At 40.7% G+C, this 13,465-nt stretch overlaps 1 protein-coding gene across 6 annotated transcripts in view; it reads right to left on the bottom strand.

Moving 5' to 3' along the window:
• The window catches only part of MAEA (macrophage erythroblast attacher, E3 ubiquitin ligase), a 117,700-nt gene that overhangs the window by 29,463 nt on the left and 74,772 nt on the right, over positions 1-13,465 (bottom strand). For 4 of the 6 annotated variants that reach the window (XM_006122904.4, XM_006122906.4, XM_006122902.3 and 1 more), the window contains exons 4-6: positions 6,373-6,495; positions 5,384-5,497; positions 2,597-2,673 (exon numbers count right to left, since the gene is read on the bottom strand). In XM_006122904.4, coding sequence (XP_006122966.2) covers positions 2,597-2,673; positions 5,384-5,497; positions 6,373-6,495 — 314 coding nt within the window. The remainder of the gene's footprint in view (positions 1-2,596; positions 2,674-5,383; positions 5,498-6,372; positions 6,496-13,465) is intronic. The other 2 variants (XM_075930929.1, XM_006122905.4) reach the window with 1 other exon arrangement.

Genomic DNA, 13,465 nt, shown 5'->3' on the forward strand with positions numbered 1-13,465 from the left:
CCCCAGGCGTCCTGATTCAGCCGCTGCTGAAACTGACCAGCAGCGGCTGAATCAGGACGCCTGGGGCAGAGCAGCTGGGGTGCTGCCGGGTTGGTCCGGAGCGGCGCTGCGGGACCAACCCAGCAGCCCCCAGCTGCTCTACCCCAGGGGTAGGCAAGAAAAGCCTGGTCTGCTGGGGAGCGGAGGGGAGGGGGGCACTAGCTGCACCCCCCCCCCAAGCAGACCAGGGAGACGGGGGTGGTGGGACCGCCCAAGTCCTCCACGGCTTTGCTCCGTCTCCCTGGTCTGCTGACCTGGGAGCCGCGGAGCAAAGCCGCAGAGCACGCGGGCAGCGGGACAGTCCAGGCGCGCCACGGCTATCCCACTGCTGGCGTGCTCCGAGGCTTTGCTCCCCATCTCCCTGGTCTGCTGGTCGGGAGACGGGGAGAAAAGCCGCAGAGCATGCCCGCAGTGGGACAGCTCAAGCGTGCCCGGGCTGTCCCCCTGCGGGCGTGCTCCAAGGCTTTGCTCCCAGTCTCCCTGCAGACCAGGGAGATGGGGAGCAGCTTTTCTCGCCCCAGAGGATGGGGGCGGCAGACCGCGGCGCATCTGGGCGTCCCGCCGCTCCCATCCTCCGGGGCGAGAAAAGCCCCGTTCGTAACTGCGGATCCGACATAAGTCGGATCCGCGTAACTCGAGGACTGCCTGTATTTCATTACAATATTTTATGGTATTCTTAATAAAACACATTCCAAAATTGCTTTGTTTACTCTCTTCTAGTGCTTGCTACACACTAATACAAGAAAGCTGGCTGTTCTGCAAAAAGGAAACTGACTACATAACAACTGGCTAATGCATAAAGCATAATTTGTCACATTTCAGACATCTAACCACAAGACAAAATAGCAACAACAACAAGTTATAGGAGGGCATCTGTCTAGAATATCACAGTGAGACACAGGCAGCCTAGAATTAAGAATCTATTTTGCATTCTCCTCCCTTCTAAAGACAATCCAGTATTCCATTTGGATCTAATAAAAAAGTGTTCTATATTTAAAAATTGAGGTTCTGATTAAGAATGCTGGGACTTTGTATTTGTTTCTATGTGCACCATGTATACGCTGTGATTTAAGATTTTTTTTATGGTAGGGATAGTGCACAATTTCAGCAAAGGATGCAAGTATCCTGCAAATTAGCTATTAGTTTCAAGAAAATTTTATAAAAGTAACACTAGATAAACAAAATGCAGCAAAAGTGGTCATATAATTATACAACTCTAAACTCACCAGGAAATACCCTCTCTTATTGCCCAGTAACTTAGTAATAGAATAATACAAAATATTATCATATTATCTGCATATTACAGTGTTCCTGCACAGCCATCTCATTGATTTTAACAGAATCGGTTTTCTGTTCTGAAACATTATCCCAGTATCTTAGACTGAGATCACTGACTCAAAAGCTTGCACATTTTAAATTACATCCTGGTCCAATAAAATAAGTATTTACCCAGAGACAAGGATGTTGTAGGCCCTGTTTTAACCACAAGACAAATCCTGAATTCTGGGTCTTATTTCCAGCTCTGTCACTGACTCATAAGACCGTCAGCAAGCATGAACTGTCCTTTCCTACATAAAATAGGTATAATATTTACATACCTCACAGAAGTGAAGAGTTTTATTTTTGTAATATAGTAGAGACCCTCAGATAATAGGCAGAGCCACAAAATATTAATAAAGTCCATTTAATAAGGAACTAAAATACTTCAAATAAATCCTAAAGTTGAACAGAATTTAATAATGACTGCATAATGAAAAAAAGACTTCAGAACAGTTCACATGTCTAAAACTGGGTAGATCGTTTCAGCTCTGATCAAAATGTTAAAGTTAAATCAGATTCCAACCAGTCCACATAAAAAGAGAAACTTTTTTCTTTAAGACATAAGAAGTTTTGCTGTGCAAACCAATCTTATCTATCCTTTTTTAGTTTGTACTTCAGATGTAAGGGTTACTATATACTGAACTGTGTATTATAAGAAGCATTTGTCTCCACCAAGGATAAGTCTACAAAGCAACATTACTATAATAGCGTATGTCTACACTACAAGCCATTATTTCAAAATAAGGTCGAGCTGGAGAACTTCTTATTTCAACTCCTCTAACCCTTATGAGAGGTAAGGGAAGTTGTGTTCTTCCTTCGACTTCCTGCTGTGTAGACAGTGCCAAAAGTCGAAATAGCTTAACTCGGCTAACGCGACGCAATTAGCACAGCTGATGTTGCGTAGTTTAATTCAACTTAAACCCTGCGGTGTAGATGTACCCCAAGAGACAAAGTATATTTTTGATGATTGCTTTTGTATTCTGAAGTTTCACAAGGCTAGAAAGCTTTTTCCAGTAACCATTTAAAAGTTTCTAATTATGCATCTAGAATGAGAGCCTGTGTTTAAAATTCTCAATAATCCTAACTCAATTAAATCTCAAGAGAGAGTGATAATAACAATGCTGACAGAGACATTTGTTGCTTAGAACTTCTGGGTGTGCAGTAATAGTCACATGTTTATTATGAAGCATTATCATCTTATTAAGAAAATTGTTTGGTAAGCATCCTAATTTCATACCTCACAGCATCCAGTCTCTTGTTCTGTCGAATGAGTTCAATGAACTCCTGAATCCTTAGGCTGAACTCCAGACAACTCTGAGATTAAAGACAAGATAAGGTTTTAGATGGGGCCAAAAAAAACATTGCACAATACTTCTTATGTGCTCAAAGTTCTTGTTATGCCACAAATAGTGTGAATGGCAAGCAGCTTGGCTTGTTTTTAAGTATTCATGCAGGTAAAATAGTTTAATACTGGCTAAATGACAAAGATTTTGGCACAGAATTCCCTAGAGAACAAAAAACCCTAAAAGCCTCCTAATTCCTTGCCCTTCGTCAGAAGTGAACAGGAAGCAATTGTGTCCTGATGACTAAGGATGCCACAGTCATGATGGGTGTGAATGGAACAATGGTATTGCATTGTACCACACTGCAACTGTATGACTGCAGATACTGTAGACATTTCTGAGAAGAAGCAATAATTAAGGCAGTGGGACCCTCTTAGTTATGGAACACAGTGTGAAGGATGGTTGGGGCAAAGTGTGCCCCTGAATGCTTAGTTGTTAGCACCAAAGCAGCACATTATTTTAGTTAACTCAGAGCCCTTTTCCCCTGTCCCAAAAGAACCCAGAATAAGATTTTTAACCATACTCAAGTCAATCACATTGACACTAAAACAAAATTGCATTTACATGCTTTTAGATAAGGTAAGTAAGCTGACAGTGTCCCTTTATGTCAAATTCAACACAGGTTTTCAACATCTATAGGAAAACTTTAAACACGTGGAAGGAATTTTAAAAGTTTTTTTTTTCCTGAAAAGAACAATTCACTATGTTTTTTTATAGGGACACAGTCAACTACTTTGAAACTTGAAAATAAATACGTATTCCTCAATTTTGTCTTCTCCATTCAGCAAATATTTTCCACTCCCATATTTCTAGCAAATGGCTACCTTTTGTTTATTGTTTACCTGCACAGTAATAGTGAAATCCTCAAAGATGTCATCAGGAATTTGAACAGCTCCAAATTTGGGTGAGCTGTTTGTGCTAATGCAGCATACAATTAGGATACCCTTGTTTGTATTAAACAATTAGAAACCTTGTAAAAAAAATTTAAACTCAATCATCACATTGATGGAATGCAGAGTTTTAAATTGTAATTGTTTAAGACTCACTGTTTGAAAATAGGTTCTCTCAACTCCCAAGCCTAATTGTCCAGAAAGAAGCAAGGACTACACAACATGCTAAGAGCTACATTGTCCTGTACTGTTAATAGAGGCAAAACTTTTGAAATTAGGTTCAGCAGACAAACATCTGATTTTCAGATGTTTTGTTATAAACCATCCAATTACTTAATTTTGCACATTATCACTCATTTGAAATTTTAGACTAGGGTTCTTTTTTTTTGGAGCTTAAAGAGCCACTCTACTTAAGTAGTAAACAATTCCCTACAGATAATATATTCTAAGATCTATAGTGCCACTCTTTAATGTGCCTGGAAGAGAAAAAAAAAAGTCTTCAGAAGTGTAGTTCCCCTATAGCAGGGCTACTCAACATGTGGCCCACAGCCAGTTGGGAGCCAAAACAAAAAAAGTAGTGAATATAATGGTCTTCTGTTGATATGTGTTTTAGTGGTTACATTTCTGAACTGTCACTGCTCATTAAAAGTGCTGTCATATGAGTGGAAATCAGGTAAATATTACATTTTATTCATATCAGCCAAAACTGACTTAAATGGGGCCTATGTGTTGTGTAGTCTTACCTTAATCTTCGTATTCATACCTGTCAGTTTGAAAGAAGCTATTTGCATATGTATTTGCAAGTACAGTAGACTTCCGATAATCCGGAACCTATGGGACCTAGGCGGTTCCGGATTATCAAATATGCTGGACTATCAGGAGGTACTATAACTGGTTATATATATACACACTGTATACATTATATACTGTATATAAAGTGTTCTTAACTCTTTTTATTGTACATACTGTATACAGTATACTGTAATGTTTTAGTTTTTTTAAGCCTTTTTTTTACCCTTTTTGCTCAGTTCAGCTGCTGCCGCAGTTACCTTGTGACTCCTTTTTTGCCAAAGCTCACTCACTAGGCTCTTGCCATTTTGATGCCGGACTATCAGGAGTGCTGAACTATTGGATGCCGGACTATTGGAGTTTTACTGTATATGAAACCACACTTAAGTTGCGATCCTCAACATGTGCTGTGAGTAGAGGCCCTGGGGCTTCCAAAGTTGAGTTGCCCTGCCCTACAGTGCACTGCAAGCCAATAGCTAAATTGGATTTTACAGACTGTCAGAAGTTAAAAAAAACCCTATCAAGTCAGTAGATTTTAGATTCATTACAATATAGCACAAGTTTTGTCACAATCCCATTCACAAGAGTGGTAACTCAACGGGTCTGCAAGACTTCTCTCCTCCTGCCCCCTTCTCCGGTTTAACTTTTGGTTAGACTTGCAGGAAGGTGGGCAAGGATTTAACAAGTTAACACTAATAAACTGCTAAACTGCTTTATACTGAACAGAAATTTATTCCTGTTTGTTTCAAAAAGAAGCATAGTGATATTCCTCCAGTTCTGATCTCTCACAGCCATCGCTTTTATGTAAAGTAGGGCTTGCAGAAATAGATTTTGGGGGAGAGGGATGCGAAAGTTGTTTTATTCACAGTTTTTATTTTTACATTGAATATTGTTGATGAAAAAATTAAGAGTACTTCAGATTTAATTTCATACGTTATTTAACATATTAACATTACATAAGGTTTTCTTGAGCAGTGTAATTATGCAACAGTGTTTACATACCAATTCTGGCTTTCCTTTAATGGTTTCCATAACAAGATCATCATTTTCTTTAGAGTAATCACATGCCGATTTACTTTTGCGTCCCATCTTCGGTTCGTTCTCATTTTGGCGCCCCTGAGTGACAGAGAACGTCACTCTTTGCTTGTCATTAAGAGCACTCAGACATTTTTGGTTAAAGAAAGCGCTTAGTTTAAAAAAACAAAAAAGACACAAAACACCTTTCTGAGGGAGGCAGGGGTTTTGGTTAATATCAGTTAAACAGATTTCTGCAAGCCCTATAAAAGATTACAGCATACTTTTAAAAGCAACTTTAAAGACATGGGAATTTAAACAATCTATATGTGGATAAACATGGAGTGACTTATCTTTTGTTCATGATGTGCAAGGGCTGGAAAGAGATGTATTTTGCTCATTACTAGATTACATACAGCCTTTTTGAGAAAGTTACATTTTAACTTAGCTCTCTCTTCTTTAAGTCTTCATATCTGGATAAAACTTTTTTTTAATAAAATAAATTTCTCCCACTGTGTTAAACTTGAGGACTTAATGTTTAGCATTTCATTTACTTTCCACACTTTTTAAAGACAACTTCATATATACCCTATGAAGTATGTTCTCAGCAGGATGCAAAGGAGTCATGCATGTAAGTCCTCATGCATCGAGATGAGATTACCCCTTGGCACTTAAGTTTCTGTAAATCACATTAAAAAGCAAGGTAATATTGTTAGGTTATTTCATTGTAATTTGCCAAGGAAAATCTTGCATCTAAAGGACCTAGATTTAGGGTCACGTTTAACCTTGGTATAAGTGAGTACAGCTGCCCTCCTGATTTAGGCATACTAAAGGGATTGATTTTGTACTTAGTTAAGTATATGTTAAGCCATTCAGACCCAAAATTTAAACTCAACTGGCTAAATCAAATATTCAAACAACTCATACAACACAACAATGAATATGAAGTTAAAGCTTTGTGTATTACACTGCCATACCTTCATTTTCCTGAGCCTCGATTTATTATCATGACACCAAGCCAAGCAAGTCATAGTTTCTTGTCTTTCCAAAGATTCTTCCACTTCTTTAGCTGTCAAGAACATCTCAATATTTACCAAGTCCTTAAAGGAAAAAAGGAGGCAGATCAGTTAAATCATGCTTACAAAATGAAGTTATTCCATGACATCTCATTCTTTATAGCTACAGTTAAGATCTAACTTGTGATATACACATTAAAAGGTACATACATTTTAAAAACATCTTGCCCTTTAAATCAATCCCCCCCAAGGCCAAGAAAGTAGTTACAATGCCTTCTCAAAAACAGTACAATAATTCCTCATTTAACACTATAGATATATTTCAGAAAATGATCATGTTAAGTGAAAATGTGTTATACGGGGTCAACTTTCCCCATTGAAAATAATGGAAAATGGAAAAGCAGTGGTAGTGGTGTCTGTTGGGACTGGGCCATAAGGTTGGGGGAGAAAGGGGACTGGGTTACAGCAGGGAGGGGAGGTGTTTGGCTCTGGGGAAGGGAAGGGCAGAGGAGAGGAGAGGAGAGGAGGGGGGATTGGGCTGGGAGCATGCCCCTGTGACGGGTCTGCCGGGACCCGCAATGCATCTGGTGAGGGGGAGGGGAGGGGGAAATCGCTGGGGAACAGCGCGGTGACTAGTGAATCCTCTGCTGCTTTGCAGGGAGGTGGGGGAAGCCCCACGCAGCCGATGACAATGGGCCGGCTGGGGAAACCCAGCTGATGGCCTGCAAGTAGGGGTGGAGGAAAGGGGGCAAGGTGTCTGGCTAGGGGGAGTCAGCAGGAAACGGCGAACCCTCCACCGCTTTGCAGGGAGGTAGGGGAAGCCCCACACAGCCGCCAGCAATGGGCCGGCTGGGGAAAAATCATGTTATTCCAGGGACGGTCATGTAATTAAAAAAACGTCCCCCCCCCCCCCCAAAAAAAAATCGTGCTATCGTAAAAATGTGTTAAGCTGGGACCCACACTGTGTCCGGCAAGGGGGGGGGGGGGGGTCGCTGGGGAACGGTGCGGCAAGCAGCGAATCCTCTGCCGCTTTGCAGGAAGGTAGGGGAAGCCTGCGCGGGGCTTCCCCCACCTCCCTGCAAAGCGGCAGAGGGCACGTGTTAAATGAAAAATTACTGTAATTCCAGATGTATGGTGGTCAAATCAGAGAGCAAATTTAAAACTGACATGGCTTAAATTTACAGCGCAAGAAAGGATAAAATGCATAGTGTTAATACTTCTTACAGATCGACATGTTTGCCAACAATCCTGTTCTCCCCCAATCCTTTTTCCACATCAGCCCTACTCTCCCTGTATCTTTCTATACATAGGCTCCTGAGCATTCAGCAAACATTGCCTTTTCCCTCTGACCTTCACCTTTCTTCTTTAACTTTCACTTTGCCTCAAGTCTCAGAGATCTCCTTTCTGTTCTAACTTTGGTCCCTTGTTTCGGATTTAGAGAAAATAAAAGTCACTCCAACCAATCCATTAGGCCTCATTGAAAGAATGAAAAACTAAATGGCGGGAAGAGAAGGAGCTCAACTCCAAAATTCAAGCTAGAGTTGAATTCTATAGCAAAGCTCTCTCTGTGTGTGGAATCAAAACCCTGGGAGCTCAGGATGTCTTGGAACTAACAAGGTTTGGATTTTGCATTAGATCCACATTGAACACTCTCCTTAAGGAGGAGGTGGTGGCATATGCACACATATGCACTTGCATGTACAAAACCATCTCTGAAAGCTGGGAGGCAATGAATCTCTGTCACTCTTTAGGTTGGGGTGGGCAATAAGCAGCTTGGATGTGGTTCACCATAGTTATCCCCTACCGGGCCACCAGACGGTTTATCTACCTGCACATCCACAGATATGGATGCTTGCAGCTCACCATTCGTGGCCTATGGAATCTGTTAGAAGTGGCACGGACCAGGATACTGCTTCCCACAGCTCCCATTGGTCAGAAACGGTGAAAGGGTGCTGTGGGCAGCCATACCTTTGGATGTGCAGGTAAATCAACTGTCTGACAGTCTTAACCTGGTGAACCCTGTCCTGCTTGTGGGCCACTTCTTGTCCACCCATTTTAGGCATACAGAAAAGAATAAGTGAGAATATAACGAAAGCAAAATTCCACTCTTAGAAAATTAATTTTCTGTATCTTCCCCCAACAAAATTATAAAGGACAGAAGCTTTCAGCCTTTACACTTAATTCAGCCTTAGTTGACTTATTCTTTAAACTTAAGCTTTACTTAAACTAAGAACTGTCAGGAAAAGCTTCCTGGAAAACCAACAGCTATAAATTAGGGGCAGGGAAGTAAGAGAGAGACAGAGAGAGAGAAGAAGGGTATACAAGTTTGGTGGGTACAGACCACTTTCCAATGAAGCCCTCATGAGACGAATGAACATCACAACTAGCTCCCATTTTGACAGCCTCAGTGAAATCCTTAGTGACTGAAGTACCACAAAGAAATATTTTTGTGTTGATTGAGGGCACTCTGATGGAGCAGCGTGGGAATGCATGTTTGTAATGAAGTTGCTATGTTTGAGCCTGTTTTATGGCTAGAGGTCTGCATATTTCAGTGCTATTAAGCCATCATTTTTTGCACGCATTAAATTCACACTTGACATCATTCCAAATTTTTATTGATACACACTTGGTATCTACATAGAATTAATCCTAAAATGAGAAACAATCCCTGTCCTTGCCAAGATTTTTCAGGCTGCAGCCAAGGCAAATGCACAAAAGTCTAGAATAAAACATTTTACAGCAAGTGGCAATACAGTTTTGCTGAATTAATTACGCTGGTAAGAAATAGTGTTAATCCATAAAACAGTGTTGACACCTCTAGAAGTTCTCCTTTTCCTTCAGTTAATTTTTCAAAGTATTAGCAATTCAATATGATTCAGCTTTATAATGTGTCATTACAATGATTTGTGAACAATTATAGCAGATAAGTATTTATATTTACTTATCCAATTCCCCCTCTTTAATTAGTAGATTTATGTACAATGAAGGAACTCTGGACCTTTTCAGTTCCAACTGGCTACCTGAAACTGGTGGCATGTAAAGTTCTGACGCTTCCATATGCTTCCTTTTAGTTGTTTAACATTTGGAAGCTGTGGCTTTCAGTGGCATTAGCACTACAATTATTCAGGCTGCAACATCCTATTGATTCTGATGACTAAACAAGAAGTATGAGGTACAGTATTAAAATTCCATTTTGTTGAGTGACCCAAGACACCTCACAGGAAGTGAAAAAAACCCCATCTACACAGGCATAACCTATTATTAACCTGCATAGGGCAAACATTTAACTGTTACTGTACAGCTACCAATTTTATACATTCAAATAGACCTAACCAAACGCAACTAAGTATATCTATTTTTAAGGCACTCTATTAAGGGAGTTCTTTATGCATCTGTAATTAAAAGGTTTTGAAGGATGTTTTTGAACTAAGATGAACTGGGTCCATTTTGAATTGGAGATTATTCCGAGCTGCATAAATAAATCATGCTGTGACAGCTCATGCTTAGAGGAAGAAAACACTCTGTAGGGAACTATACAATTGACTATAATGCTAACATAATCCAGTGTTAGGAATGTTTATATTAACATAAAAACAAACTTGCTCCACCAAATTTAAGTGTATGTACATTGCAAGGCAATGTGTTGCAAACCATACAATTGAAATATCCTGAATATGACAGCTATTCAGAAGAGCTCTAGTGGAAAAAAAAGACACTGTGAGTAGATGGTATTTTCACCTGTTAAAACACCTCATCTGAAAGTATATGAGCTTAGTTTTATTTAGTTTCCACTGAGGACATTCTGAGATTTTTATACAAATGATACAGATACATGACTGTTTATATGCTTTATTTCATTTATCACATAAGGTTGGGGGGGGGGGGGGGGTTGGGTACATTTATGATCTGTTCAACACTGACTCTACCTAAGAAAAAAAGAGAACCTTAACTGGAAGTTGTCATGGCCACAGTCCTGTTTACATAGTTGCATGTAATTTGCTTAGAAATAGTACGTACAACCTTTTTCTAATGCAGGAGTGTGGAACCTTTTTTCTATCAGGGCCACTAACTCACAGAAAAACACATCCGTCAGGAGTAGTGCTGGATTTAGGTACAAAACTAAGCTTAGGGCCTCAGATTAGGAGGGGCCTCAGCATGTCTTAATCCAGCACTAGTCAGGAGCCATACACAACCCTATGGGGAGACAGGGGTGGAGTGAGAAATGCGTAGTTCAGGATGTGGGAGGGGGCTCTGGGCTGGGGCAGGGGGCTCAGGTACAAAAGGCAATGAGGAGTGGGGCTTGGAAAGAAGGATTTGGGGAGAAAGAGTAGGCTCTGGGTTGGAGTAAAGGATTATATGGTACAGGAAGGGGCTGTGGCCTCTGTAGTGGGGCTGGGTATACTTATTCTGAATATCTATCATATTCGGGGTGGGAAGAAGTTTGGGTGTAGGAGGGAGCTCAAGGTTAGGGTGTGCGGTCTGGGAGGGAGTTTCTCCCTGGGAGGGAGTTTCTCCCTGGGTTTCGCGTCCAGGCAGCACTTACCCCAGGTGGCTCCTAAATGGGGATGCAGTGGGAGCAAAGCAGGCTTCCTGCCTGCCTGTCCTGTCTCTATGCTGTTCCCAGAAGCAGCCACCACATCTAGCGCCTCGGATGAGGGGCCAAGTGGTTCTGCATTGTGCTCCTGACCACAGGTGCCACCCATGCAACTCACATTGGCCGGGAAACACGGCCAGTGGAGGCTGCAGAGACAGCACTGGGGGCAGGAATAGCATGCATTTTCTGACTGCCCCTCCACTTAGGGAACACGGGAACATGCCAGCAAACCTGTGCCTGCAGCGCCAGTCCTGTGAGAAGTTAGCAAGGCTGAGGGTTTCCCCACTCCTGCAAGAAGTCTATAATTTTAATCAAAATTTTGGAAAATGTCCACAGAGAAAATTTTCAATACTACATAATTTAAAAATTCAACTATCATTTATCACATGCCGCACTCTCAGGGATGTTAGTGACTCCCTTCTCAGAGGTGATTTACACAGATCCCTGGGAGACCTCTCTCCTAATGCTCCTGCTGTGGCCACACTTTCAGTTTAAAGTCCTGCTGCAGCTGCTTTTTAAACTATTAAGCGTAGACAAGCCTTAGGTGTAGCATATGAGACTTTTGCTGACCTCTCCCACCATATAAAACAAAATCAGCCACATTGCCACTGCACCAATTAAAGCCAAAATTATGCTAAGTTTGCATGTAACTGAAGACTACTATTCATGAGATGATGTTTTGTAAGTCCCTGCCGGTAATTCAAAATGATCTTGACAGAGGCCTCAGAAGAAAAGTTTCTCCTTTGAAAGGAAGCAAGGTGTCCTGATGGAAAACTCTTATGTTAACAGAGTACAGAGGTAAGATTAGGGAGAAGAGACTGGCTCAGAATAAAACCAGACTCATGATCTGATGTTGAAATATTTTTCCATCAAATATCAACGAGTTCTATCAAAGGAAATGTATTCACTTCATGTTGTGACCAAAAGCACCCCTCTATTCAAACCATACACATATTGTAATTAATCTCTGTGCAAAATATGCCCTGTGAGGTATCATCTAAAAACTAACAAAACATAAATTAACCAATATTCTTGTGTAATATATGTATGAAATATGTACTGAGTCATCAACATAATTTCAGTTTATGACTATAGTGTATTTACCAGACAAGTCTGGGAAGTGGATAAACCAGTTTCTCAAAAACACAAAGGACAAATTGATGTCTTTAGACAGATGTCATCAAAGTTGACTGCCAATCACCTGTCAAGTGGCCATTCTTTGGAAATGAAGGGGGAAAGGAACAGATGGATCTACATTTTCAAGAACAAGAATAAAGAAACTCTTTCACCATCAGACTCCATGCCTCTGTCTTCATAGCTGAAATGAACATTTTCTAGGGGTAACCCTCAGGAAAATGCATTTCAAAGGGTGACTGGACTATAAAAGTGAGGGGCAAAAAACTCCTAAGCTGTCTTCCCCACTCTCTCTCTTCCAACTAAGACAAGAGGAACCAGCCCCTTGACTCTGGGAGATATCCAGTCCTGAGAATTTGGACAGCAATGTTGCTGGAAACAGAGAATAAAGATTTTATCTTTTACCAGATTTAGTTAATTTTTCACTACTAGAAAGTGTTTTCTCTCAAAACCATCTCTGATGTTAATACCTTGTACTTCTTTGTACTCACTTAAAATCTCTCTAGTTAAACAAACATGTTTTATTTTTTAATATAATCTGAACTGCTTGGTAACTCCATTTTAAAGTAGTCAGTCATTGAAAGTCAGTCATTACAGGAGCAACGGATCTCTGATATCCGAACTGTCCAGGAAATAGCTGGGGAGTGATGAAGACATGCTTTCAATGAAAATTTGGGACTGGAAGTGTGCAGGGTACATGAAGAAAGTAACCAAGGCTGCTGGAAGGCCGAGTGTGACTGGGGAACTGCTGGGACAGCATGAACTTAGGATATGACCTGCATACTTCTGGCCGTTTGTGAGCAACTCAGTTTGGGAGTTACATCAAAGCATTGTGAAACACCCAAGATTGCAGGGCAGATGGTGACAACCCCTCAGTGGTCTGGATTGTACCCAGGAATGTGGCAGATGCCACCAGCATTTAACAACAAAATGTACTGCACATTCACAACTGTATTATAAATTATTAGGGTGACAAATTCTCCTTTGATTTCTGTTATGACTGAATCTGTATTTTTTACTAATGCTCAGTAAACATGTCAGACTGAAAACATATGATGTTTCTTTATGACACTATGCATATTTGTACTGATTATGTTCATTCCATACATATTTTAAAAGCAATAAATATTCAGCAGTCAAAGAGATCCTAAACAACAATTACTGAATTATAACTTCAATGCTATCTGGTGTTGTCATAAGCACCTCTTGCAACTTCGCTCCCATAATTGTCCTTTCACCTTAGACAATCATGAATTAAGTGCAACCAATGATGTTTAAAAATCAATGAGTAGTCCTGTGGTACCTTAGCCCTGGGTCTATACTCAG

Source organism: Pelodiscus sinensis, chromosome 5 (genome assembly GCF_049634645.1).
Source record: "Pelodiscus sinensis isolate JC-2024 chromosome 5, ASM4963464v1, whole genome shotgun sequence".
Taxonomy (NCBI): domain Eukaryota; kingdom Metazoa; phylum Chordata; order Testudines; family Trionychidae; genus Pelodiscus; species Pelodiscus sinensis.